The sequence below is a fragment of the Ochotona curzoniae genome, unplaced genomic scaffold (assembly GCF_017591425.1).
Source record: "Ochotona curzoniae isolate NIBS_2020 unplaced genomic scaffold, NIBS_Ocur_1.0 scaffold_4937, whole genome shotgun sequence".
NCBI classification, from domain to species: Eukaryota; Metazoa; Chordata; class Mammalia; order Lagomorpha; family Ochotonidae; genus Ochotona; species Ochotona curzoniae.
This window is the reverse complement of record NW_024467126.1, coordinates 4,930,925-4,958,546: the sequence shown is the minus strand read 5'-3', so window position 1 is coordinate 4,958,546 and position 27,622 is coordinate 4,930,925. Positions and strand designations below refer to the sequence as shown.

The 27,622-nt window shown below is 63.9% G+C and overlaps 1 protein-coding gene across 2 annotated transcripts; it reads left to right on the top strand.

The window, feature by feature from the left end:
• Positions 1-27,066, top strand: MOB2 (MOB kinase activator 2). 2 transcript variants are annotated; one of them, XM_040971109.1, is made up of 5 exons: positions 1-73; positions 21,742-21,902; positions 22,043-22,136; positions 25,925-26,049; positions 26,221-27,066. In XM_040971109.1, exons 1-5 carry the CDS (start codon positions 57-59, stop codon positions 26,502-26,504), a joined length of 681 nt encoding a protein of 226 aa, XP_040827043.1. In that variant the 5' UTR covers positions 1-56; the 3' UTR covers positions 26,505-27,066. The 2 variants fall into 2 exon arrangements, with proteins under 2 accessions (XP_040827043.1, XP_040827042.1); XM_040971108.1 differs by lacking the exon at positions 1-73 and adding an exon at positions 17,831-17,955.
• The last annotated feature ends 556 nt before the right edge of the window (positions 27,067-27,622 follow it).

Genomic DNA, 27,622 nt, shown 5'->3' with positions numbered 1-27,622 from the left:
GCCGCCGGGCTGAGGCCGAGGGAGTCGGGAGCGGCGGCGGCGCGGTCCGCGCAGCCATGGACTGGCTCATGGGGTGAGCGGGGCGGCCGGGCGCGGAGAGGGGCGGCCGGGCGCGGAGGAGGGGCCGGCGGCGGCCCCGTGGGCGCCTGCGTGCCCGCGTCTGCCGCCCGGGGTGGGAAGCGTGGGGCGGACAGCTGCCCGGGAGGGTCTGGTGCAGGCGCAGGACCCTGCGGGGGCGTGCAGGCTCTGTCCGGCTGCTGCAGGGGACGGCGGTGCCCACGCCGGACCCCGGGCTGCTGCCTGGGTCACCTTACTGGACCGGCCTGTTCACGGTGAGCTGTCAGCTGCCCATCGTGTAACCTGTAGGGCGGAGCCGCGTGCAGGTGGCCAGCATGAAGGGTGGGTGAGCGTCCGCCTGTAGCCCTGGGTGGCTGAGTGTCTGCCTGTAGCCCTATGTGGCTGAGTGTCCGCCTGTAGCCCTGTGTGGCTGAGTGTCTGCCTGTAGCCCTATGTGGCTGAGTGTCCGCCTGTAGCCCTGTGTGGCTGAGTGTCTGCCTGTAGCCCTGTGTGGCTGAGTGTCCGCCTGTAGCCCTGTGTGGCTGAGTGTCCGCCTGTAGCCCTGTGTGGCTGAGTGTCCGCCTGTAGCCCTGGGTGGGTGAGCGGCCGCCTGTAGCCCTGGGTGGCTGAGTGTCTGCCTGTAGCCCTGGGTGGCTGAGGGTCCGCCTGTAGCCCTGGGTGGCTGAGTGTCCCTCTGTATCCTTGGGTGGGTGAGTGTTTGCCTGTATCCTTGGGTGGGTGAGCATCTCCTGAGCCTTGGGTGTGTAAGTGTCTGTCTGCAGCCTTGGGTGGGTGATGGTGCCCACCTGTAGCCTGGGGTACAGGGCGGAAGGGCATCCGTGGTTCCTGGAAGGACCGGGTGCTGTCCTGGCGAGATCCTGGCTGGTCAGATGCAGCGGATCTCTGAGGGCGCCACCAGCGTGTGCCTGCCTCTTTCCTGCTTGTGTCTGAAAAGGAAGCCGGCCAGCAGGCGGTCAGCTTGAGCCGACCGGGGCCTGTGCTCTGTTGTGGGCTCGGCACAAACCACAGGACAGCTCAAGGGGCGCTAGCTCTGGGGCAGAGGAAGCCTGGGGCCACCGTGGGTTGTGAGCTGTGCACTGGCACTTTCTGTGTGGACCCCAGGCAGCTTTTGCCTGATAGCCTGTCTGGGATGTGGAGCCCACCGGTCTGGGTGCCCCGTCTCCTTGCCCTTGACCTGCTTCGAGCCACGTGGCCCCCCAGATCCACTGTCCCCCCAGTTGGTCCCTGGTGGCAGAAGTGGGAATGAATGAGGGGAGTGGCAGGCCCGGGGCTTGGTGTGTGTGCTAGCAGTGTCTGGAAGGCTGGGGCGGGGGCCAGGTGTCGCTGCTGAGGGCCCTCGGTGGCTGTTACTGCAGGTCATAAGCGGCTCCACCGTTGTGTTGTTTGTGTTTAGATTTACTCACTTTTCCTTGAAAGACTTAGATGAAGGGAGACGGATCGTCCTTCTGACGTGTGCAGTGGCTTGAGCTGAGCTGATCCAAAACTGGGAGTCTGGGTCTTCCCTGAGTCTCCCACGTGGGTGCAGGGACCCAAGGACTTGGGTGCCACCCTTCTGCCCCCGCTGCTTAGCAGGGAGCTGGAGGGGAAGCAGGGCAGCCAGTCGGGACGCCAGCTGCACGGAGGGAGGACCAGCTGTGCCCCACTGTGGCGACCCAGAGGTGTCTGTCCTAAGGGCTGCATCCCTGTGATGCAAGGACTGCACACCTGCAGGTGGAAAGCCCCGTGGTGGTGGGGCTGGCCTGGCTTGGGAGGCGGGAGGAGCTGTGCACGTTGGGACTTGGTGGCCCTGCTGCTGAGGGTGTGGTTCTGGGCTGTGCCCTCCTCGTCGCCTGTGTGGGTTTGCAAGGAGTGAAATGAACTTACTTTCTGCCTTTGTCTTACCAAGAATAGTCTGTAACTTGACAAAGGCTGTGACCACTTCTTGCACAGGCCACCTCTGTCCATTCCAGACTGCAGATCACACGGACACATGGAGGGTAGCCTTGTGCCCGGTGCTGAAGGGGCCGTGGCAGGCTGAGGTCCCAGGCCGCTCGTGGCAGCCAAGAACTCCGCAGGGAAGCTCCCTGCCTCCGAGTCCAGCCTTGGGCTCAGGATGGGGCCTGCAGGCCAGGCTGCGGGCCCAGGCCCGCTCTCCCTGCCGCATCTCCGGCAGCTGGCCCGGCGCGCTGGGGGCTGAGTGCTGAAAGCAGCCTGTGGCTGGAGGCCGACTGAGTCGCTCAGCTCAGCAGGGCCAGCTGGCTCAGGGCTTCCCCAGTCTGCACCGGTGTCTGAGCTGGTCTGAGGAGGGCCTCAGTGGGAGGCCCAGACAAGGCCTCCCTGCGGTTCCCCGGCTCTGGGTGTGTGGTTGAGTGATTCTTAGTGAAATCTCAGGGCTGGGCAGCAGCCACGGCAGCTCAAGTGCTGCAGCCTGCTGCCATCCACTCCGCCTGGCGCTGGGCGAGCGAGGACCACAGTTTGCAGGAAGGCTGCCCACTGCTTGCACCCTCACCTGGACTGTCTGGTTGCCAGGTGAGAGTGCACTGCAGGGGCTGTGCGTGACTCTGGCCTGTCCACTGGCTGATGTGCGTCTGGCTGGTATCCACGTTTGGCATCCTGGTGGTGTTGCTGTACACCTGCCTGTTTCCAGTGGTGAGCCACAGGGGGCAGGCTTCCTCTCCCACCTTCCTTGTCAACTCTCACTGCCCTGAGCCCACCCGGGGCCAAGGGTGAAGGGCTTCCCAAGGTGGGCATGGTGCAGGGCAGTGGACCAGCCATCAGCAGGAGCTGCAGTGTCGTGGGGAAGGGCGTGGGCTGTGGCCCGGGAGCTGAGCTCCTGGGGACACTCAAGAGGGGCCAGTTTGCAGGGAGCTCCATCTGCTGACCCTCCAGGGCCTGGAATAGTGTCACATTGAGATTCCCTGCCCTCTGGACAGCGGTCATGGCTGTGGGCCGCTGACAACCCTGGCACCATGTCCTCGAAGCCAGCAGGAAATGGGCAGGTGAGCGCCCACTGGAGGTGCCTGGAGTGGCCCTGCTGGGTAGGGGCTTGTCCTGTGTTTCTTGGGGAGGTGCCTTGGAGACGCCCCCTCAGCAGCCGTAGCGGGGGGGGGGCGTGGGGGTGGCAGCTCCTTGTTAGGGCGGGAGCGTCCCTGTCCTTGCTGCCACCTGGCTTCCTCCTGGGTCCTGGGAATGCCAGGCACCTGCTGGTGGGCTCCAGACGGATGGGGTGCCTGCCTGCTCACCCGGGGGAGGGGAGGTCCCAGCTCCCCTGATCCCAGCGGTGTCTGCCCCACCCTGGCAGGGGCCAGCCTGTGAGCGGCACGATGGCAGTGCGTTGGGGACCCCGTCAGCCTGGCAGCAGGGACGTCAGCTCCGTCAGCCCCTCCCTTGCTGCCTTGTTTTGACTTGAGGCCAGGGGTGGGGGCAGGTGATGCTGGGGTCTGTGAGAGGGGCCCTCAGCCGCGCCAGTGCAGGAGGGGGTGCTGTTCTCAGCCCCCTGGGCGGGGGGGGGGCCTCCTATTCTTTGCCTGGTGCCTTTTTTTTGTCTCTGCACAGGATATCTCCTGGCTGGGGCACACCCACTGGTGCTCCACGCAGCACCTCAGGCCAATGCCGGGAACCCGGAAGTAGAAACAATCGAGATAAAAATACCCACCCCACCCCCCCAGCAGGGCGGATGGGGCTGTTTGGAAGGAAAGGGACAAGGTGCTTGGCAGGGCGCCCAGGCCCCGGGCCCTCAGTGGGCTGACCACCTGTGGACCCGCCGTGGCCAGGGCGCCCAGGCCCCAGGCCCTCAGTGGGCTGACCGCCTGTGGACCCGCCGTGGCCGGCAGCGCCATTGCCTGGGCTGTGAGGTTGCTTCTGTTTCTCCCGGTCGCTGCAGGTGTCACTGGAGGATGGTGACACCCTGAAGGGCCTCAGAAAGGCTGGCCTCTGTGGGAGGGTTGGGGGCTTGCCCAGGGGTCGCTTCTCTCCCGGGAGTGGGGACGCTGGGGACTGGAAAGCTGCAGAGCGGCCCAGCTCGGCCCTGTGCTGCCCTTCTCGGGTCAGGAACCTCCTCTTTTAGCCGTTGCTTGGTGGCATGTCTCCATTCGGTCTTGGTGTCTGGGCTGCCTGAGCCAGTTCCTGCAGAGTCTGTTGCGGCAGAGCTCGGCATGGCGTCTGTGTCTCTGTTGGGGCTCCCAGCCCTGGTGTTTGGGAGGGCTGGGGGGCCGGAGCCTGAGCAGGCCTGGGAGGGAGCCAGGAGGTAAGGCGAGTTTTGGCGTGGGTTGTGGTTTTCTGCCACAGGGACAGCGTGTGTGTGTTGGCCTAGCCTGTTGCAAGCACTGGACTCAGGAGGGAGGACTCAGGTGAGGAGGGAGGACTCAAGAGGAAGGAGGACTCAGGTGAGGAGGGAGGACTCAAGAGGAAGGAGGACTCAGGTGAGGAGGGAGGACTCAAGAGGAAGGAGGACTCAGGTGAGGAGGGAGGACACAGATGAGGAGGGAGGACTCAGGTGAGGAGGGAGGACTCAGGTGAGGAGGGAGGACTCAAGAGGAAGGAGGACTCAGGTGAGGAGGGAGGACTCAAGAGGAAGGAGGACTCAGGTGAGGAGGGAGGACTCGAGAGGAAGGAGGACTCAAGAGAGGAAGGAGGACTCAGGTGCAGAGCTTCTGGCAGGCCTGGAGCCAGAGCTCACAGTCCCACTGGGGGCTCTGGTGTTCTCCTTCTGTCCTCTGGCCATCCTGTCCCTCCCTCCTGCAGGTGCCTCACTTGGCGTCTGGGTCCTCCGTCCGGAGCCGCGCAGGTTGGACTGGCACTGTTGGCCAGTGTGCAGACCCTGCAGGTTGTCTCACATGGCTCCCCCGTGCTCCCCTCGGGCGCACTGTCCTCAGAGCAAGCCTGTGAGCGCTCGCAGGGGCCTGGTGGCAGCCTGACGGGCAGCGGGGCTCCGTGCTGAGCAGCGCAGTGCTGTGGCTTCTGTAGACTTCTCTGCCCGCTGTGCCACAAGTCCCTCAGCACACGTACCATGAGGGCAGGGCAGCCTGCTCCCAGTGCTTGGACTGTGTCAGCCCTGTGGCTGAGCCGGCTCCTCCAGCCAGGACAGCAGACAGCCCAGCCCCTGCTGCGGGTGCTCCCGCAGCCCTGGGTCTTCCCACGCACTGCTGCACCTTCCACCTTCTGGCACGCAGAATGGCACACGGCCTGGGGCAACATCTGCTTGTGGGTGTGGCAGAGGATCTGTCTGGAGCCCCCATGGCCATGGTACCTTCTGTTGGCATGCTCTTGCAGCTCCGCCTGGGGTGGGTTCAGGCTGGCTGTGCTCCTGGCTGGCCCCTTGGCATCCAGAGTGCTGGGAGCCTGCCCTCAGCCCCTGCTGCTCTGTGGTCTGCAGGAAGCTCCCAGTGCCCACCCCCTGGGTTCTGTAGGGAGAGCCACCTGCCCTACACCACTGGGCTGAGCCCAGAGGCCCGGGTCTCCCACTGCAGGGAAGCGGCAGCTTCGAGGCTCCTCCGTGGCATTCTGGTCAGAGGTGCGCAGGGCTAAAGGCCCGTTTCCTTGTGGGGAAGGCCACACATGGGTGTGGGGCGGCAGGGCCTGGGTGAGGCTGTCTCGCCCCTTGGAGTGCCCTACCCTGCCTGCTTTCTCACACACACTGGGCTTCCATGTCAGCACGTGTGCTGTGCTGGCTCCTGAGGGCCCAGTGTCGCCAGCAGGGTGTCTGCCACCTTCTGGCACGGTCCCATGGACCAGCTCTGCCGTGTCCTCCCTATGCAGTCCCAGCATGCCCCGAGGCGTCTGCACATGGGGCTGGCTACCTGGCCTGCAGACACGAGCTGGCCGATGCTGGTGCCCACACTGCCAGTGGCAGGAGAGTGCAGAGTGTCGTCTTTGGCACTCAGCAGCCAGAGGCTGGCGTTTGGCTGCGATATCGACACTGTTCCAAAGTGTTTACACAGTTGGTGTGTGCTCAGCTGATGTGTCCCTGCCTGCACTGGAGGCGGTGGTGCAGGGACATTGTGCTGCAGCAAGCTCACCTCCCGGGTGCCTGCATTGGAGGTGATGGGGAGGAGGGTGTTGTGGAGCAGCGAGCTCACCTCCCGGGTGCCTGCATTGGAAGTGATGGGGGGGAGGGTGTTGAGCAGCGAGCTCACCTCCCGGGTGCCTGCATTGGAGGTGATGGGGGGGAGGGTGTTGAGCAGCGAGCTCACCTCCCGGGTGCCTGCATTGGAGGTGATGGGGGAGGGTGTTGAGCAGCGAGCTCACCTCCCGGGTGCCTGCATTGGAAGTGATGGGGGAGGGTGTTGAGCAGCGAGCTCACCTCCCGGGTGCCTGCATTGGAGGTGATGGGGGAGGGTGTTGTGGTGCAGCAAGCTCACCTCCCGGGTGCCTGCATTGGAGGTGATGGGGGAGGGTGTTGTGGTGCAGCAAGCTCACCTCCCGGGTGCCTGCATTGGAGGTGATGGGGGAGGGTGTTGTGGTGCAGCAAGCTCACCTCCCGGGTGCCTGCATTGGAGGTGATGGGGGAGGGTGTTGTGGTGCAGCAAGCTCACCTCCCGGGCGCCTGCATTGGAGGTGATGGGGGAGGGTGTTGTGGTGCAGCAAGCTCACCTCCCGGGTGCCTGCATTGGAGGTGATGTGGAGGGGAGGGTGTTGTGATGCAGTGAGCTCACCTCCCAGGCGCCTGCATTGGAGGTGATGTGGAGGGGAGGGTGTTATGGTGCAGCAAGCTCACCTCCCGGGTGCCTGCATTGGAGGTGATGGGGGAGGGTGTTGTGGTGCAGCAAGCTCACCTCCCGGGCGCCTGCATTGGAGGTGATGGGGGAGGGTGTTGTGATGCAGCGAGCTCACCTCCTGGGTGCCTGCATTGGAAGTGATGGGGGAGGGTGTTGAGCAGCGAGCTCACCTCCCGGGTGCCTGCATTGGAGATGATGGGGGAGGGTGTTGAGCAGCGAGCTCACCTCCCGGGTGCCTGCATTGGAGGTGATGGGGGAGGGTGTTGTGGTGCAGCAAGCTCACCTCCCGGGTGCCTGCATTGGAGGTGATGGGGGAGGGTGTTGAGCAGCGAGCTCACCTCCCGGGTGCCTGCATTGGAGGTGATGGGGGAGGGTGTTGAGCAGCGAGCTCACCTCCTGGGTGCCTGCATTGGAGGTGATGGGGGAGGGTGTTGAGCAGCGAGCTCACCTCCTGGGTGCCTGCATTGGAGGTGATGGGGGAGGGTGTTGAGCAGCGAGCTCACCTCCTGGGTGCCTGCATTGGAGGTGATGGGGGAGGGTGTTGAGCAGCGAGCTCACCTCCTGGGTGCCTGCATTGGAGGTGATCGGGGGGAGGGTGTTGAGCAGCGAGCTCACCTCCCGGGTGCCTGCTTCCTACCAGGGAACAGAAAATACTGGGAAATGGCAGGTCTAGGCTCGGGCGCTGTGACCCCTCCCGGCCACGGGTTCCTGGGAAGAAAGTAGTGCCCGGCTTGTAGCTTGGGCTGAGCCCGCTGCTGACGGTTGTGAATCTTTGGGGTGTGAACCAGCAGATGGAGGATCTGTCCCCACCTCTCTGTCACCGTGCTTTTTAAGTAGATAAAAATAAACCTTGAGGTTAAGGGCTGGTGCCATGGCACAGTAGGTTAAGGCTCTGCCTGAAGTGCCGGCATGCCCTGTGGGCTCTGGTTGCGCACACAGGTGAGGATCTTCGAGGTCCCTGGGTGTTGGAAGCCTTGCTGTGTGTCCCCACTCTGGCCTCTGCCCTGAACCCTGGGTCAGCCGCACATGCTGACTGACTCAGGGCCCTCCCTCCCCTCAGCAGACTGAGAGCGTGGCCCGGTGGCTGCCTCCTGCACGCTCCCACACGCAGGGTTGGGGCTGGGGGCTTCAAGGCAGCCTCAGGCAGTGGGATTCGTGGTGTGTTGGTGTCCGTCAGCGCCCTGGCAGCTGGCCTCCCAGCCTGCACTGCCCTCGCGGGGGGTCTGCCACGGCACTGGGTTCCTTTCCCAGGTCTCCTGTGGCTTCCTGCCGCCTCCGGCTTTGCTGGACTTGCGGGCAGGCTCGGAGCGAGGCCAGCTTTCTCCCGCAGACCTTTGTGGTGCCACACACTGACTTAGCCATGCCCCGGGGGCCTGGCGCCCAGCTCCTAGCCCCCAGCCCCTGGCACTGAGCTGTTTTTCAGTAAAGTGGGTTTTCCTGGCGTTTAGAGCCAGCAGGGTCTGGAATCACTTGCTGGCTGCCTCTGCCAGCTGCACCAGGCAACAAATGGGCTGCGTCCTGACCCTGAGTCCAGCCCTCGTGGGACCTTGCGAGCGTCTGCCACAGAGGCCCCAGTCCCACCTGCGCTGGCCCTTGTTTGCGTGGCCCTGTGATGAAGGCGTGGCCACCCCAGGGAGTCAGGCCTGCACTGCTCCTTGCTGTCGGCTCGGCCAGGGCAGCACGCTCCTCTGCGGGCGCTGAGTGGGCAGCGCGACGCTGGCTGACCCTGGAGCACTGAGGCTTCTTGGGGTGGAGCTGAGCCAGAGGGCAGGGTGCTTGCACAGGCCCTCGCCTGGCGCCTTTGTCTCTCTGGTGTTGGCCGCGGGGTCAGTGCTCTGCACTTTGCTGCTGCCTTAGGGGGTGCTGGCCAGTGGTCATGCTGCTAATGGCCTTGTGCAGTTCCTGTCTGTCACTTGGCTGTCCCCCTCACCTCTGGGCACTCCCTCACCGCTGTCTCACTCCTGTCCGTGGCTGAGCAGAGCGTGGAGCACAGTGGCCTAGGCGGTTGTTCTGCCTTTGTTGCCCGTGACCTCTGTCATGTTGTGTCAGGGAGCTGTCCTTGTGTGCCTGCAGGGCTGGGAGTCAGCTAGGGGTCTCGGCGTTGCTGCCTGTGGTGTCGGCGGGGAGTCAGCTAGGGGTCTCGGCGTTGCTGCCTGTGGTGTCAGGGATAAGGTGGGTGCAGGGTTCCCCTTAGTGCACAAGGATCTCCACCTTAGCTTCCTCACTGTAATCTGAGCCAAGGAAGTCGGGGTGGGGGCAGAACTCGTGGTGGCAGGCAAAGGTCCCTGCAGGCCAGGCAGAGGGCACCTTGGCTGGAGGTTCAGTGGCTTCAGAAGGAGCCCTGTGTGACCAGATCGCTGTGGTCCCAGCCTCTCCAAGCACTGCATGGAGAGAGGCCAGGGCCAGCCGTGGAGTCCTGCCGCCCTCAGAAGTGACTCACGATACTGCTTTATAAGTGACAAATGTGTGGAAAGGTGGAAAGGTGGCTGCTCTTGGGTACAGCCACAACTGTGCAGCAGAGGACCAGGGGTGAGCAGGGGCATGCTGGGTGCACGGTGAGAGCTGTGTGCTGCAGGGGTGAGGAGAGGCGTGCTGAGAGCATGGTGAGAGCTGTGTGCTGCAGGGGTGAGCAGGGGCGTGTTGAGAGCATGGTGAGAGCTGTGTGCTGCAGGGGTGAGCAGGGGCGTGTTGAGAGCATGGTGAGAGCTGTGTGCTGCAGGGGTGAGCAGGGGCATGCTGAGAGCATGGTGAGAGCTGTGTGTGCTGCAGGGGTGAGGAGAGGCGTGCTGAGAGCATGGTGAGAGCTGTGTGCTGCGGGGGGAGCAGGGGCGTGTTGAGAGCATGGTGAGAGCTGTGTGCTGCAGGGGTGAGGAGAAGCGTGCTGAGAGCATGGTGAGAACTGTGTGCTGCAGGGGTGAGGAGAAGCGTGCTGAGAGCATGGTGAGAGCTGTGTGCTGCAGGGGTGAGCAGGGGTGTGCTGAGAGCATGGTGAGAGCTGTGTGCTGCAGGGGTGAGCAGGGGCGTGCTGAGAGCATGGTGAGAGCTGTGTGCTGCAGGGGTGAGGAGAGGCATGCTGAGAGCATGGTGAGAGCTGTGTGCTGCAGGGGTGAGGAGAGGCATGCTGAGAGCATGGTGAGAGCTGTGTGCTGCAGGGGTGAGAAGGGGCGTGCTGAGAGCATGGTGAGAGCTGTGTGTGCTGCAGGGGTGCGGAGAGGCGTGCTGAGAGCACACTTAGACCTGGGTGTTGCTGGCCATGCAAGAACAAGAAGAGCAGGTGCCCGTTGGTGAATCTCGACCAGCATGCAGAGCTGCCAGCTGCAGTGCTGGCATGGCATATTGTGAGTTTGTTTCTCAGCTGCTTCAGATCAGCCCCTTGCTGGTGGCTTGGGAGCGGCAGTTGAGATGGCCCTTGGGTTTGTCATCCTTTTCCTGCATGGGGGACCCAAAGGAAGCTGCTTGTGTTGGTGTGTCTCAGTCTTTGACGTTGTGGCCATCAAGGGAGTGTGGCCCAGCGGATGGAAGCTCGCCCTGTCTCCGTAGCTTTTGTTTTCAGGTAGGTAAATCTTACAGGAGTGGACATTGTGGCATCTCTGTGGGCACCAGTTCAGGACCCAACTGTTCTGCTTCTAACCCGGCTGTCTCCGTATGCACGAGAGAAGTGGCCCAGGACGGCCCAGGTCCTCGGGCGCCTGCACCCGTGGGTGACACCTGCAGGACGGCCCAGGTCCTCGGGCGCCTGCACCCGTGGTGACACCTGCAGGACGGCCCAGGTCCTCGGGCGCCTGCACCCGTGGTGACACCTGCAGGACGGCCCAGGTCCTCGGGCGCCTGCACCCGTGGTGACACCTGCAGGACGGCCCAGGTCCTCGGGCGCCTGCACCCGTGGTGACACCTGCAGGACGGCCCAGGTCCTCGGGCGCCTGCACCCGTGGTGACACCTGCAGGACGGCCCAGGTCCTCGGGCGCCTGCACCCGTGGTGACACCTGCAGGACACTCTTGGCTCGGGCAGAGTGACCCCGCCGTTGTGGCCCTTTAGGGGACTGAAGCAGTGTGGAGGCTCTCTCTGCCTCTTCTCTCTGCATCTCTGGCTTTCAGTTGAGTAGAGATCTTCAAAGAGCAGGTGTGAGGCAGAGGCGTGTGTGGTGGTGAGGCTGTGGGCACGAGGCAACAGGTGTACATCTTTGGGCTGAAGGCAGGTGAGGAGGGGAGCCAGGCCAGTGCCTGGCAGCAGTGAGAGAGGTGCGGAACAGGCTTCTGCACTCGCTGTTCGGCGAGAGACTGGTGGTGAAATAGCCCGCGTCGCCCTCCAGCAGTGAGGCCACGAGGCTGAGTCCTCGCCTCAGAAGTGAGTCGGCCTGGGCTGCCGGGAGGTGCAGAGGGAGTCGGGCCAGGAGAGGCCTGCTGGCAACCAGTGCTGCCACTCCCAGTTGAGCCTGTCACAGGGCCGGTGCCCCTGTCGCCAGAGACTCCAGGAGCTGCTGCCCTGCGGAGTCCTCCTCTCCTGCGGTGCCCCTGCAGATCTCCGTCAATGCCCCAGGCAGCCGGGAGCAGCCAAGGTTCAGGGTGGGGTCCTGGAGGAGGAGTTTGTGGTCCGTGTTCCCATGGAGGGCACAGGTGGGAGGCCAGGGAGGAGAGGTCACAGGCTGGGCCCTGGCTGCCTGCCCTGCCCTGGAGCCCACCCTGCCCAAGGTGCCTTGCCTGGGAAGCAGTCCACTGCCTCCCATCCAGGACAATGCTCAGAAGTGGGCTGAGGAGGGAGGGCGTGGGCCTAGGGACCAGGGAGAGGGGCAAAGACAGGCCAGTTCTGGGGCTGCTTCTTTGCTAAGGGCATGCATGCCCACTTGGGTGGGCAGCCCATTTGGTGAGGCTCCATCACCCCGTGGCTTGATGGAATGAGTACTCCAGAAGGTTCTGTGCTGGAAGCACCCGGACCACCTGGCCGAGCATCGGGGCTGGTGCCATGGTCCCGTGTGCTGACCTGAAGTGAGGGAAGCCCTGAGTTGGTCTTCACTAAGGGGCCAGTTTGGCCTGGTGCTTCATGCCCATCAGGACGATGGCCCCTGGGACACGCCCCTGCCTGACCCTCCAGGGCACTCGGGCAGCAGACACGCCCCTTTCTGAGTGACACGTGGGATGTCTTTGTTCTTCCCACACTTGACCTGGAGTGGAGTCTTAGCATTCCTGTTTGAGTCGTGCCCATGCCACTTTCGAAGCCTGGCTCTGGGCTGCCCAGGAGGCACAGGGCTGTGTCAGCTCCCCAGTTCCAGCCCCTCAGGACAGTGCACCCCAACACTGCTGTACCCGCACGTGCCGTGTCCTGCCCCACATGCTGGGCCCTGCCCCGTGTGTCGGGCCCTGTGCCGTGTGCCAGGTCCTGCCCCACATGCCGGGCCCTATGCTGTGTGCCCTGTGCCGTGTCCTGCCCCACATGCTGTGTCCTGCCCTGTGGACTCTGAGCCAGCTAGTATCAGATCTGAGTTCTCAGGAGGGCTCTGGGAAAACAACTGGGTGTTTTTGGTTTTTGTTTTAAAATTATTTGAGAGGTATACAGAGATCTGCCACCTTGGTTCATTCCCAAACGGCTGCTGGACAAGGCCCAAGTCAGGAGCCCAGAGCTCACCCTGATCTCCGTCGTGGGGAGGGGTCCTCCCGGTGTCCTCCGTCGGGGAGGGGTCCTCCCCATGTCCTCCGTCGCGGGGTGGGGTCCTTCCCATGTCCTCCGTCGCGGGGTGGGGTCCTCCCCATGTCCTCCGTCGCAGGGAGGGGTCCTCCCGGTGTCCTCCATCATGGGCAGGGGTCCTCCCGGTGTCCTCTGTTGCTGGGAGGGGTCCTCCCAGTGTCCTCCGTCGTGGGGAGGGGTCCTCCCGGTGTCCTCCATCACGGGGAGAGGTCCTCCCCGTGTCCTCCGTCGCGGGGAGGGGTCCTCCCGGTGTCCTCTGTTGCAGGGAGGGATCCACATACTTGGGCAGTCCCCTGCTGTCTCTCGGGGCATCACCAGGAAGCTGGGTTAAAAGTGGAGCAACTGGGGCCTAGCACGATGGCCTAATGGCTAATTCTTCTGCTTGCAACTGCTGAGATCCCATGTAGTCACCAGTTCGTGTCCCACCTGCTCCACTTCCCATCCAACTCCCTGAAAAGCAGTCAAGGACGGCCCAAAGCCTTGGGACCCTGTACCCACATGGGAGACCCTGAGGAAGCTCCTGGCTTCTGACTTCAGATCAGCTCATCTCTGGCCATTATGGCTACTTGGAGAGTGAACCAGTGGACGGAAGATCTTTCTCTGTGTGAACCATCTTATTTTTTCTGTAAATCTGCCTTTCCCACCCCTGAGAATGGCGCCGAGTGAATGGGGTGGCCCTCCAGGCCTCAAGGCAGCGCGAGGCAGCTGCATGGAGGCCCGGGAAGGGTGTACCGGGAAGGGTCTGGCGGGCCTTCGGGTGCAGTGCTAATTCCCGGGTTCGCCTCGGGAACTTGCTGAGAATTGAATTTTTGGGTTTGGCTGATGGGAGCAATTTCTAAATAAAGGTTAATCTAAAGCATAAAAAAAAAAATCTGCCTTTCCAATTAAAGTGGAGCAGCCAGGGCTGGGCTAAGCTCCCGTGTGGGGTGCCGGGACAGCCTCCCGTGCGGGATGCCGGGACAGGCTCCCGTGCGGGGTGCCGGGCCAGGCTCCGGTGCGGGGTGCCGGGCCAGGCTCCCGTGCGGGGTGCCGGGACAGCCTCCCGTGTGGGGTGCCGGGACAGGCTCCCGTGTGGGGTGCTGGGACAGCCTCCCGTGCGGGGTGCCGGGACAGGCTCCCGTGTGGGGTGCTGGTATCTCATGTGCTGGCTTAGCTCGCTGAACCAGCACACCCACCTGAAAGACTGCCCTGTTGAAATCTTAGCTTAACTGTGGGCTGTGGCCCTGGACAGGGCAGGGTGGAGTTTATTGGTCTTCAGGGTCAGGTTGCCTGTGATGTTTTAGTGTTGGGAACAGCCGTGGGTGGGCTAAAGGGCAGGACTTTCGACTTAGGCCTCTGTGCTGCCTGGAGGTAGGGATGGAGTTGGGGGTGCTGAGACTCCATGGCATCAAGCTGCAGTGGCAGGCGTGTGCCTGGGTTTGCTGGGGCCAAGTCGGGGTGCTGGCCTTGGTGTGTCACGTTGGGGTCCTGTGTGGGGACCCTCTGTTCCCATATACCCCTGCTCTGGCTTCGCTGCTCACTTGACTGCCTTGCTGTACCCACACCTGCCATCTTCCCACCATCCTCTGACAAGACAGAACTGCTCGGCCATGCCTGCCCCCGTTCTGCCCCGTCCTGCCCCGTCCTCCCCCATCCTCCCCGTCCTCCCCGTCCTCCCCATCCTCCCCGTCCTCCCCGTCCTCCCTCGTCCTGCCTCGTCCTGCCTCGTCCTGCCTGGGTTGCCTTCCTCAGCCCCACTGCAGCCAGCCTCCCTTCTGCCTTCATGCCCGCTCAGGGCCGGGCAGGCTCCTGGCTCAGAGTCAGCTGGAATGGCCTTGGCATTTTGGGTCACTGTGATGGCAGAGCCCAGGCCCAGTATTTCCTGTGCCCACTAGGTAGGGTGCTGTGGTGGCACCTGCAGGCTCCCGGGTCTGCTGCTCCTGGCATTTCAGTAATGGGTAGGAGTTTCTTGGTGTGTTACAGCTTTGCTGATTTCCACCTGCTGTGATGGAGTCAGCCAGGGCCCTGCCGTGTGTGGTGTCCCTGGCCAGAAGCACGGCAGGCGGGCGGGCCTGCAGCCTTGTACAGGTCTGGCCTGTGTGGGGCCGCCACCACTTCCTGTGCTACTGAGCCTGGGCTAAATTTTGCAGCTGAGGTTTTTATACCAACAGGGGAGGTGGGGCAGCTTGGCAGGGGCCCACGTCACCCTTTCCCAGGGCCCCGCCCGTCCCTGCTGTGAGAAGTCTGGCTATTCATAGCCAGGCCTCCTGGGAGCTGGCCAGTACCGTTGGCTCAGCTGCCAGGTCTGCTCTGCGCAGGTGCATGAGGCTGCCCGTGCCCTGCCTCTGCCAGCGCACGAGTGGCCCTCAGCCGTGGGGCAAGCTCCCACCACCCTCTGGGAGCCCCTTGCTTGACCCCTGTGGCTGGGGCCAGGAGGATGACTAGGCACGTGGCGGCAGCCATTTGAGGCCTGCACACATTGGCTGGACTTGAGCTTGGCATGGCGTAGTTCTGTGGGGTGCTGCGGCCTGCCTGCCCGTTGGCCGTGGGAGCCCAGCCCCGCTTCCTGTCCTGCTGTGCTTTGTGCTTCCCGATTGCATCCGGGGGTATTCCACCTGAGGTCCACGTTCAGCCCCGGGCCCTTGGGCAGAGGCCTGGGCTGCAGTGCCGTCTCCCCGTCCACCCTCCCCCTCATTGCCCCAACCCTGGCTTCTCCATTCAGCCACCCTGGACATCTAACTTGGTCTAGGGAGAAGGGCTTCCTCTGGGTGATGAGGAAGGGACTACAGAGGCCTGTAACCCAGGGTGCTGGGGGTGCAGGCTCCTCCCCCTAACCCAGGGTGCTGGGGGTGCAGGCTCCTCCCCCTAACCCAGGGTGCTGGGGTGCAGGCTCCTCCCCCTAACCCAGGGTGCTGGGGTGCAGGCTCCTCCCTCTGCCACCTCCCAGGGTGGTGGACGACGGAAGGGATGGAGGTACTGCCCCCTTGCAGGGCAGCTGAGCGCTGGCCAAGCAAGTACATGCCAGCTCCCTGCCTCACAGCCCGATGTGAGTTCTAGGGTGGGTGATACTCCACGCGAGCCTTCTGCAGGGGCTGACCCTGCACAGTGCCTAGCCACCCTGGCCAGGGCAGCCCATGAGGGGTGTCCTGCATGTGCATGTGGGACTACGGCCTTTGCTTTGGTTTCCCTTTTATTTTATTATTTTGGGTAGGAAACTGGGCAAGAAGCTGGGGAGAGTAGAGCTGGCAGATGCTCCCGCAGTGTGTGCAGCCCATACTGTGGCTGCATTCTCTGCATGTCCGTTATGCCACATTCCTGGCGTGCACCTGCCTCCAGGCCTGAGGAGACGTGGGGACACGTGGAGCACAGCAGACAGCCGCCACCACCACACTCCATCCTGCATGTTTACTAGGGCGCCCATCCCATGCAGCGACCATTGGGTGTGTGTGACTGGGGTTCTGGTGAGATTCTGCCCAGCCTGGCAGAGCTTGCAGTTGGTGGAATCCTCCGACGTGCCGCAGTGTGGCTGTCAAGGTGTGGGGCCATGGTGTCCCCTGCCCCACACCCCGGCACCCTCGGCATGCTTCCTGGTGTGATGGTTTTGTTCCTATGGAGCTCTGTGCGGGTGAGAGTGCAGACCGCGCGGTGCTGCCAGGCCCTCGGTGTCGCGTGCTCCTGTGAAGGCTGTGCTGGAGCGGGCCTATTGGGGCTCCTGGAGGGGTGGTACCCACCTGCTGGCGGCTGCACCAGGTCCCTCCCCCTGCCCCCCGTGCCCGCCACTGCAGAGCACTGCCCTGTGGGGTAAGTCCTGTGGGTGTTTCTGCACCCTTGTGTCTGGGCTCATTTCTGTCATGTGCCATGTGTCCAGGGCTGGGCCAGGCCAGGGCCCAGCGCAGGCTCTTCCCCCGGGTCTGAAGGACTGGGGCCGCACTCTGGTACCGTCCCAGGTCCCTGGCAGGGATGTGGATGGGAAGCGGAGCACAGCCTGGGGGTGCAGGCTTCTCCTTCCTGTTCTGCAGCCTTGCCCATGCCCGTAGTTTATGCACAAGCCTTGAAAGTGTCGCTCTTCTGCCTTCAAGGGCACCACACCTTCTCCCTGCTCAGTTTTTTTTTGGGGGGGGGTGTTATTTATTTATTTATTTATTTATTTATTTATTTATTTATTTATTTGAAATCCGGTCGTGAGAGAAAACATCTCCCATGTGCTGAATCGCTGTCCAAAGGGCCACAGTGGCTGCAGCTAGCCCGAGCTGGACCCGGGCCAGAGCACCCCGCTGGGCCTGGGGACTTGGTCCATCTGCCCTCCTTCCCTGCCATTAGCAAGGCCATCAGCCAGGACTCAAACTGTTGTCTGTTGGACTGTAGCCATTGCCTGTGGCAGCATGACACGCTGTACCGTGCTAGCTCACCGTTAACTGAGGGGTCAGGAGAACCTTCCTCTGTTTTCACAGAGTGATGACTGCTCTCGGATCTCCTCGCGTTGGAGCTGTGGTGGCAGTGGGCTTGCAGGGCGCACCGCTGCTTAGGTTGTGCAGTTGGGCAGGGTGGAACGCGCAGATGGGGATGCTTGGGACACACTTCCTCACAGCACCAGTGCCCAACCTGAGATCGCAGCCTCTGGCAGGCTGCAGCTATGGACCCAAGCTGCGAGGAGCAGCTGGGCCCGGGACTCGGCTCTTGGGGTTCAGGCCAGGCCAGGGAACTGCTGTGACCAGTGTGGTGCGGACACCCACAGCCACACAGCAGTGCCTGGGCAAATGAGGCGGGGCTCCTGTGGGTGTCCCCCTCGCTGGGGGCTGTGCACACAGCCCCTTTCTGCACTTGTGGGAGCCATCCTTGGCTGTGTGCTGGGTAGGCAGAGGCTGCTGTGTGCAGGGCGTTGTGTGTGTGTGTGTGTGTGCACTCGCACATGTAGACATCCACTGGAGCAGAGCTTGTGAGGGGCTTACATGTGTGTGCACAGCTCGTGGGAGGCTGGATGGCTGTGTCTGTGCAGCTCGTGGGGTGCACACCAACACGTCTTGCCATTCGCCGTTGCCTCCTTGACGGTGTCGACACTGGGGGTCTGGGCAGCCCGATGCCCCCCCTTCTTGTACCTGTGCACAGCCCACACTGACAGGGTAGAGCCCCACCCCCAGCAGGCCCTGGTGGTCCCCTGTGTACACACCAGCCACCAGGGAGGCTTTGGCAAGCCCCATGCCCTCAGGCCCCCAGGGACCAGGGAAGAGCGGGCAAGGGCCTCTTGCAGGTGCATGGCGAGCTGCCCTTCCTGCAGTGTTCCCGCCCTGGGCCTTGCCTGGCCACGCCCCCCTCTGCCGCTCTCTTATTTAAGCAGCCAGGCTGCCTCTCAGCCGGGTGCCTGCAGCGAGCCTCAGGCCAGCCCATCCCGCACCGCACTGCCGCCCACACAGCATGCTAGGGGACCGCAGTGCTGCCCCCACAGATCGAGCTCTGCTTGGCCAGCCCCCCAAAACTGGACTCCACTGCAAGATGGTGCTGCAGGCAGTCAGCAGAGTGCTCAGGTAACCTGGCCTGGAGCCAGCCTGTGCCCGCCCGCCTGCCCAGGTGAGGTCGTGGCCGCTGTGGGCTGGTAGCCAGGCAGGCGTCTCCGGAGCACAGGCCAGCAGGTGGGGTACAGGGAGGTGTCTGCCCTGCCGGGGGCGAAGAGTTCCACTGCTTCTCACCTCTTCCTTTCCGGGCTGTGAGCTCTGAGGCAGTGGCTGGCCTGCACGCGTGAGCGGGGTACTGGTACCCCTCACCACCGCTGCCCCTGGCAGGGGGCGTGCAAACCTGAGGGGGCAGATCCCACTCCTTCCCCGTGGTCTCTCCTGTTTCCTGTGCCATTCCGCCTGCCAAGTGGGCAAGTGGCTGCTAAGTCCTGGACCTCCTGCACACCTGTGTGCAGGTGGGAGGTGGGCACCAGAGAGCTGAGTGGCAGACCCGCTGGGGCGGCTGTGTGGGACTGGGGGCCCTGTGGGCTCAGGGCAGAGAAGGGGCAGGATTGGCACGCCAGAGCCCAGGCTGCAGGAGACGGAGGCCAGGCTGGTTCCTGGGGCCCCGAGCCACCTCCATCCCAGCAGGCCTTGCAGGTGAGCCAGGCCACACAGCCGGGGGGTTTGGTGGGTGAGGTGCTGGTTTGTGGGCCCCGGCTCTCAGGGCCCGTCTGCACGGCCAGGCAGCTCCTCAGTGCGGGCTTGGCGCCTGGAGAGAATGCACTTTGTCTGGACCTGCCTGTGCAGGAGGGGTCAGTCCCCTGGCCTTCGCTGCCGCCTTGGCAGCCAGGCAGCGTAGGTGACGCAGTTTGGACCTGCTCAGAGTGCGGTATCAGAAGTGCAGGGCTCAGGCCTTGGTCAAGACTCCAACCCCACGTGAGAACTGGACTGGGGTCGGGGGCGCAGTCCCAGCTATGAGCTTGGCCCGGGCAGCAGGTGCCAGGGGAGAAGGCAGCCACGGCTCCTGGGCCTGGAGCTCAGGGTGGCCTGCCCCATGCTGTGAGGGTCAGCAGGGCTGCAGAGGCCCATGCCGCTGGGGACCCGGTGGCTGTTGGTGTTGGACACGGGCCCGGGCTGAGGAGGGCTGAGGCTGGTGGTCGTGCCCGTGTTCCTGCCAACACAGCCCCGTGTGTGCTGCAGGCCTGCCCCTCGTACGTAGGGCCCTTTCTGGTGAGGGTGCCTGGGGAAGGGGACTGTCGGGCCAGGAGAAGCTGCTGTGCTGGTCTTACTGGGATGCGTTGTCCAGGGCCCCAGCTAAGATGACGGGGGGTCAGGAGATGGTTGGTGCGTGAGGCTGAGTGGGCTTGGGCAAGATGGAGCCCTCCAAGCAGAGGCTAGCTGCCCAGCAGACAGCGGCCCCTGGGACTTTATCAGAGGACTCCATTCCCGGGAAGTGGGGGCTGCCTGGGCAGGGCCGAGGCTGGTGTCAGCGCCCCGGTCCCTTCAGGGTACTTTGTCCTGTCCAGACAAGCCCCGACTGTTAGCCACCTCCCGGCCAGAGACTTGGCTGGACCTTGGGGAGTGGGAAGGGAGCCACAGGGGCTCCGTCAGCAGGGTGGCCTGGGCGCCGCTCTGGGTCCATGGAGCCTGCAGGCCTCAGTGGGGTGCAGAGATCTGCTCTGTTGGGGGGCCAGTCCTCTGGAGGCACAGGCAGTCCCCGTGGACCGGCTCAGGGGGGCAGCACACGGTGGCTGGACATACCCCTTTGCTGGGAAGTTGAGGACGTGGTCATCAAGACCCCCTTACCACCCATGGCGCCTCTGCTGCCTGCACCCCCACCCCTCCGAAGACACAGAGCCCTGGGGGCCCAGACAGGTCCTAGGGTGGGAGGTGCTGCTGCAGGAGGCGAGGCACCTAGGCCGGAGCCCCAAGACACATAGGTAACCAGGAACCAGAAACGCTCCTGGCCTGGGGCGGGGGGTGCAGGCAGCTCACTGCTGGCCTAGGGTGGCCTTCCCAGCGGGCCCAAGCGCAGGACCACGGTCCCAGCACAGTGCCGAGTGGAGCCACCATCCTCGCTTGAGCAGGCCAGGCTCTTAAACCCCAGAACACGTGCACTGGGCCTGCTGCACACTCTGTGCGACCATGGGATCGTGGCTCCTGAAGTCAGTCAGTCTATGCCTGCTGGCCCAGTGGGTCTGCAGCAGCCCACAGGGTGAGATCAGCCAGCGGCACTGAGGCCCAGACTCACTGGTGGGCAAACCTGGGCACGACCCAGCAAAGGCCAGCACAGGGCTTGGGTGTCTCCCACACAGGTCCTGCGGACATGGGTCCTGTGGGTGTGGGGCCCTCGGCTGCTTCGGCCTTCCCCACAGGGGACCCCTGAGCAGCAGCCATCCAAAGCCCTGGGTCTGCGGAAGGCTGAGGGCCGGGACGGCTGGGGTCCCTCCAAGCCCCTCTCGGCTCTGGCCCCAGGGAAGGCCAGGCTCCACCGTGTGCCAGGCAGGGGCGTGGGCCACATGGCAGCGCAGCCCTTGTGCCCAGCACTGCTCCCAGGGGGTTGTCAGTGTGTGTGGCACTGCTGCCTCAGTCTGGGACAGGCGTGGCTTGTCCCCTGGCTGGCTCCGGCCACTCTGGACCCTGCCCTGGAGGCTGGACACACGTCGCCTTTTAAGGCGAAGATCGGCTGTGAGACGCAGAAAGGAGAGCATTCCCCTGGCACCCAAGGAGCATTTTTCCTTCCTCTCTTGCTTAAATAAACCACCAGCAGCCTTTCCAAACAGAAGAAAGCCAGAATGGGCTCAGGGTGATGTGAAGACCCCCGGGGCAGGCGTAGGGAGGGCTGCTGCGCCACTGTGTCCTGGTAGCTGGGTCCAGCACGGGCCTGCCTGCTCCCCTGCGCTGGGACGGGGTCAGTGGTGCCGCACCCCCGGCCGTGGGGCTGGGCCTGCCTGGCACTCCTCTTGCCTGCTGGGAGTCGGGCGAAGCATGTGTCTTCTTGGTTGCTCTCCAGCGACCTCGTGTGGTCAGGAAGATAGTTGCCTTCCAGTGCCTCCTTAGGGGCCCAGCCTGCAGGGTCAGGAGACTGCAGGGGTGTCACCAGCTGGGGCCCCTGGAGTGAAGCTGGCCAGCCCTGCAGGAGCTCCCTGGGGTGCCTCGGTCAGGAAGCCTCCTGGCTGCCGTAGCTCCTCCCAGTGCCAGGTGGTGTAGCGAGGATGCTCCCAGCCAGCTTTCTGCAGGTGTTCCCAGGCCCACAGGACACTCGGTGGCTTCCTCCTGAAGGGGCTGCCGTCTGAGTCCACTGAGGAGTGAATGTGCAGGTGGGACAGCCGGCCTGCAGCAGCTTTCCGGGGGTGTTTACCCTGTCAACAGTGACAGACATATTTCCCAGTGTCCCTCACGGGACAGCCGTTCATTCTGTCAGCCTCCCGTGTGGGAGGGACTGCTCCGCCAGGGAGGCAGTGCCCAGGGCCCCTGCCTTCAGCTCGGGCACTGGCAGCGAGTTGGAGGCCTCTGAGGGCCGAGGTCCTGGTGTGCAGGCGGAGCTGTCACCATGGGCTCTGTCTCAGAGGAGCAGGCTGATGCTGTGCTGGACCAGCACTTGGGGGTACCCTGAGGTCTCCCGAGGTGCGCCCCCTCTGGCCCGCTGAGTCTCCTGAGGGGCTGGGTGCCCACGCCCTGGCAGGCCCCATCAGCCTGCCCCTCCTTGGGAACACAGCCCCCAGCAGGGCCGGCTCGGCAGTCCCACTGGAGCAGGCCTGAGGGCCCTGAACACGGCCGGTGCTGGCTGGGGAGTGAGCGGGAGAGAGGGTGTGCCCAGGGTGTCCCCGGGATCTGGGCCCCACCTGCTGACCACGCCTCCCCTCTGTCCAACAGGAAGTCCAAAGCAAAGCCCAACGGGAAGAAGCCAGGCGCCGAGGAGAAGAAGGCCTACCTGGAGCCTGAGCACGCCGCGTCTCGCATCGTCGACTTGGCCTTCAAGGAGCTGGTGGTGCTGCCCCGGGAAATCGACCTCAATGAGTGGCTGGCCAGCAACAGTGCGTGGGCGGTGGGAGGACCCCCGAGCTGGCGCCCCCGGGGGGTGGGCCTGTGTCCAGGCTGAGCTCCCTGGGACAGCCGGCAGCAGCGGTGCCAGGGTGACGGGGCCACGCCCTCACTCCGGCTCCTTCTCTTGTAGCAACGACCTTCTTCCATCACATCAACCTGCAGTACAGCACAGTCTCGGAGTTCTGTACGGGGGAGACGTGCCAGACCATGGCCGTGTGCAACACGTGAGTCACCCCAGCCCCGGCTCACGGCCCCCGCAGGTCCCCGTGGAGATGGAGCGCGAGGAGCAGGCGGAGCCCTGGGCCACACTGGGCAGCGCCAGCTCCCTCAGCTCCCGCCGGCGTGGTGGCAGTGTGTTGGAAGAGAGAATGGCATTCATGTTGGCATAGATGCCTCTGGCCCTTGGGGTGACCAGACAGCTGAGAGACTTACCTCCCTGTATCCTGCTGGAGGGAGGAGCCTCCCGGGACAGAGCCGCTTGCTGACCACACGCCGTCCAGGGGCCTAGGAGGTGGGAGGCAGGACCCCGTCCCAGCTGGAGGTGTTCCACAGGGACACCGGTACTGAAGGAAGCTCAGCATGGCAACTGGAGGACAGTGGCATGACACTCTTGCAGCCCAGGGAGCCTGGGGGCTGGCAGAGGGGGCGCTGGAAGGGCCACTTCTGGGTTCCCAAGGCAATGCCAGACACGTAGGAGCAGACGTCAGCTTCTGGTGAGGGTGGAAGGGGGTAGGGTCATGGCACAGCTAGTCTGCCGGCCCCGTCAGCTTGGTCTGTGGCAGCCAGAAGGCCCAAGGCACAGCGCCGGAGTCCCCCAGCTGCTCAGATGGGTTCTCGCCATGGCACCTCATGACCTCAGCACCTCCATGGTCATGGGCAGGACAGTGAGCGTTCAGGGTCGCCCCATGTTCAGGCTGTGATCTCAGCAGATAAGAAGGAAGCCAAAAAGCCAGGGAAAGAGATGACGGGGCTGCAGGGAACCCAGAAGGCACTGGTGGAGCACTGGCTGCCTGTGGGTCCCCACGCCACAGGTGGGACATGAGACCCAAGGCGTGGCCCTGTCCCTGCAGGTGCGAGGCACAGACAGGAGTCCACAGTGTAGATCACGCGGGGCAGTTGTGGACTGAGATGGAACCGGAAAGACCACCGGGCACCTGCATGCGCCAGCGTGACCAGGCAGGCAGCAGGGACGCGCGTCCTGGCCCACTCGGCCCTGAGGGCTTATTGCCAAGTCAAGCCCGAGTTTCCATCTCAGTCGTCTAGAAAAAGCAAAATAAACTTGGATGAAGCAGAAGAAAGGCTGTGACAACAGCAGAACGGCTTCGCTGGGCGTAGCAGCGCTGAGCTGGGGGCAGGCGCCCTGCCCAGCCGTGGGGACAGCCCCGAGGCAGCAGGGAGCTCACTTCGCCCCTGCCACCCGCTGGGACAGCCTGGCAGGCCCAGCCCTGGCTGCTGCGGGCTTCTGGGGAGTGAGCCAGCAGGGGCGACCTGTGCCTGTAGGTCTTGGCTGTCACTCTGCCTTTCAAATAACAACAGCTGGGGCACCAGCATCCCAAGTGAGTGTTGGTTCGAGTCCTGGCTTCTCCACTTCGATTCAGCTCCCTGCTAATGTGTCTGGGAGGGCAGCGGGGGATGGCCCCAAGTCCTGCATGGAGCTCTTGGCTGCTGACTCCAGCCTGGCCGCCTGTAAGCTGCTGTGGCCAAGAAGGTGGAAGGCTCGCTCTCACCACATCTCCCCTTTTAACCACCCCCCACCACAGTTGCTGAGCCTCTTAAGTAAATAGTTTCAAGAAGGTAGAACTTGACAGCATAAGGGATGAGGCAGGGCTGTCCAGGGGACACCGTACTTACACAGACGTCCTGTAGCTTGGAGGAGAGGGACCAGCACTTTGCTTGGTCTGAGACGTTTGATTTGTTTGTTTGAAAGGCCGAGTTGGCGTGCAAGAGATGAGCTGCTCCATCTCTGGTACACTCTGCAAGGGGTGCACCGGGCAGGGTCGACGGCCCAAGCCCGAGAACAGGAGCACCAGCAGGGAGCCGCGGGGCCTCAAGACTGGCCGGTGGCAGCTTAGCCCACTGTGTCGTGCCTGGAGGACACAAGCCTGAGGTCTGAGAAAAGGGGAAGGAGGAAAGGCCCCGGATGCGAGCCCTGCGGAGGGTCCTGAGCCCGGTAGGCCCAGTTGCTCAGTACACTGACCAGCAGGGGGAGCGGGTGACCCAGAATGCCCAGATGCACGCGGGGGGGGGGGTATGATGGGCAGCTCCTCCAGGCCAGTAGAGGATGCTGAGCGCCTCGTCGGAACGCAGAGCAGCGCAGGTTGGACCGGCCTCGTGGCCAAGTTTTACAGCGTCTGGGCCTGTGGTGCACTAAGGTGGACTTGCTCGGCCGCTAGACCTTGGAAAGCTGTTCTCAGCTCTGAGGCAGTGAAGCCGAGGACGTCTCAGGCCCTTCCAAGCCGACCCCCTCGGGCCTCTCCCCACTGCGGGGTCTCTGAGGCGGTGAAGCCCAGGACATCTCGGGCCCTTCCAAGCCGACCCCCTCGGGCCTCTCCCCACTGCGGGGTCTCTGAGATGTCTCCCAGTGACTCCTTCAGCTCTGGGGAAACATGTTCCATTCACCTTCGTCAACCCTCAGCCTTCCCCACCTTAATCAGAGACGCATGTGTAACATCCTTCCCAAAAAACAATAATAATAGTCCATGTCCTGACCCCAGCAACTGCAAATCGTGGGGCACCATTGATGGCAGCTACAGAAAGAGGTACTGGACATAAGGGTGGGCTGGGGGCTTCCCCAAAGGCCAGCCCAACCACTCTGCTGACACATGCCACCCAGTTAGGGAGCCCCTGTGACCATAGCAGGCATCCCAGCATCACATGGGTCCCCTAGTCCGGAGGTTTGGGCTGTGAGATGGTGTAACTGAAGCAGCGCCCTGCAGTTACCCCGTGGGCGCATGTGCATATGGGCCAGGCACAGGTGCACATGCGTGCAATTCTGGATGGTCATCTGACTGGACACTAAGGAGCCCACGATGAGAAGGAGCTGACAGGCTGAGCTCCGTCATCCAACACATAGAACTCTGCAGGTCCACGCCGAGGGCAGGGGCAGGACGGCCAGCACCCAGAGATGGGCTGCAGGTCCACGCCGAGGGCAGGGGGCAGGACGGCCAGCACCCAGTGTACATCACAGACTTGCCCACCCCTCACTCACAACAGCAGGGTCCTTAGCTTTCCGATCAGAGGGTACTTTTGAGGGTAGCCAGTGCACCTGTGCCTGTACCTACCGCCACACAGCACAGGGATCTGCTGTTTGGGGGACCCATACGGGCAGCCCTCGTCGACCGTGGTTTCCTAATTTCTTGTGAGTTTGGGCCCTCAGTGACCCTCGTGCTCCTGGGAGAGCTGTCTGCTTGCCTGCCTGCGGAAAGTTGTCAGTCTTTGGCCCCAGCAGGCCTCTCACTGGCAGTGCCTGGGGCTTCGGGGTAGGCTACCCGAGGGTGCCCCAAGCTGTCCACGTCTGCACTGTGGCCATTGGTCTCTCCAAAGCCAGGGTACAGCCGTGACATCAGGGCCACCTGCTTGGACAGGAGGGGCAGGGGTGCGGTGGGGATGACTGAGCGTCAGGAGGGCCCGCTCCCTGGCCAGCAGGGTCTCCAGGGGTGCTGAGTGAGCCCTGACACCAGGAGTGGTAGGGACCAGGGCCAGTGAGAGGAGGGGCGCTGCAAGGAGACGACTCTGCCTGGCCCCAGGAGGGTGAAGGGAGCCAGTGCCCATGTAACTCTCCAGCCAGAGGCCCACAGTGGTGTGGGTGGGTATCCCTGGTGTCAACGCTCAGGCCAGCAGGGCTCCCAGGGTGATGGCCCTGTCCTTGTTGTGAGGGGAAGGCGGGCCCTCCTGGCCCCAGCAGCATCTCCGGTCCACCCTTGCTTGCGGCCTGCCCTCCCTAGCCCCTCTCCTGGGATGGAGGCGTCCCCCTGCTGCTGGGGCAGCCCTGACCACATCTCTGTCCCCACAGACAGTACTACTGGTATGATGAGCGGGGCAAGAAGGTCAAGTGCACTGCCCCGCAGTACGTGGACTTCGTCATGAGTTCCGTGCAGAAACTGGTGACGGACGAGGACGTCTTCCCCACCAAGTATGGTACGTGGCTCTGGGCCTCGGTGCCAGGCCGTGGGCCCGCCCTGTGCTGCCAGGCTTGGCTCGGGTCGACACAGGCACACGGGGACGTGCCTCAGTCCCGGCCGGCGGGGACGGTCCCGGGGGGCGGCAGGAGGTGAGGGGCGAGCTCAGGGCTCCCTCCGTCTCCTGCAGGCAGGGAGTTCCCCAGCTCCTTCGAGTCGCTGGTGAAGAAGATCTGTAGACTCCTGTTCCACGTGCTGGGCCACATCTACTGGGCCCACTTCAAGGAGACGCTGGCCCTCGAGCTGCACGCACACTTGAACACACTGTACGCACACTTCATGCTCTTCGCCAGGGAGTTCAACCTGCTGGACCCCAAAGAGACCGCGGTCATGGACGACCTCACGGAGGTGCTGTGCGGCAGCCCCGGCGGGGGCGGGGGCCCGGGGGCACAGAACCACGTGAAGGAGAGATGAGCGGGCCGGACCGAGGCACACAGGTGCAGGGGGCAGGCCGCGTGGCCGTGTGCAGGTGCCGTGCGCGCTACCCAGAGAGGCCCTGGGGCCCGGGCCGTGCCGAGCGGAGGGGAGCCTGACACTGAGGGCCGGCCGTGCTCTTGGCTGCCCCGTTGGGCGGATGAGTGCCGTGTGCTGGGACGAGCGTGGACCCGTTCATTCATTCGACACTGCCAGACTGGCGGCTTGCGGCTTGTCCCTCTGCAGAGCTTCCCTTTGGTCTCCCCGCAGACCCCACCCCTGCCCAGGGCTCTGTGGGTCAGTGGACTGCCTGGTGGGAGGGGCTCCGCTCTGTTTGAAGGGTGGGGTTGCTTTCCCAGAGGCCCCCAACCCACACCCGCTCCCTGCCTGGCCTGGGCCTGCCTGTTGGTGGGGCTCTGTGGCCTGGGGGGTGCACACTGCTGCTTGCTCCTGGCACCCAAGGAGGGGTCCTGGTATGCGGGCCCCAGGAAGACACCGGGCCAACAGAGGCGGAGCTGGGCCTGGGTGTGTCCGGTCAGTCACAATAAAGAGGATCCTCTCAGGTCAGGGCCTGGTGTGCGTGCTCAGCATCTCGGGGGCCTGTTCTGAGGGTGTGGGGATCTCCCACGGCTGCCCCATGGTGGCTGCTGCCCTTCCCTGCTGTGCCCAGATGGGGAGGGGAGAAGTGCTTGTTCCTTTCCTGTGAAGGGTGCCCCAGCCCTGCCCTTCCACCATGGCCATACCCGGGTAACTGTGCCACATCCTGAGCCCCTTCCAGAACCCAGCGAAGGCATCTGAGCTGAGACCTGCAGCTAGTCCATGGTCCAGGTGGGTGAGGGAGGAAGAGGCCAGCGCACAGCTGCCCTACCCACTGTACCTGCCGATGAGGCGTGGTTCTCCCAGTACTGACCCCGGGGTGTTCAGCCCTGCCCCAGCCAGGCCCACGTACGGTGCTGCCATCCCAGCACCGCGCGGCTGGCCCAGCAGGCCACCAGCCTCATCCTGAACACAGTGTCGTCTCACCGCACCCCTCAGCCTGGGCAGTGCAGTGCGGCCCAGCTCCGACGGCTGGTCCTGCTGCTGGCCCACGAGAGCCCCTCACTGCACAGTGGGCCCAC

Coding starts and splice junctions, on each gene's coding strand:
- MOB2 (XM_040971108.1), top strand. CDS start 17,846: ATGCTAGGGGACCGCAGTGCTGCCCCCACAGATCGAGCTCTGCTTGGC. Junction 17,956..21,741: donor GCAGTCAGCAGAGTGCTCAG/GTAACCTGGCCT, acceptor TCTGTCCAACAG/GAAGTCCAAAGCAAAGCCCA. Junction 21,903..22,042: donor TGAGTGGCTGGCCAGCAACA/GTGCGTGGGCGG, acceptor CTTCTCTTGTAG/CAACGACCTTCTTCCATCAC.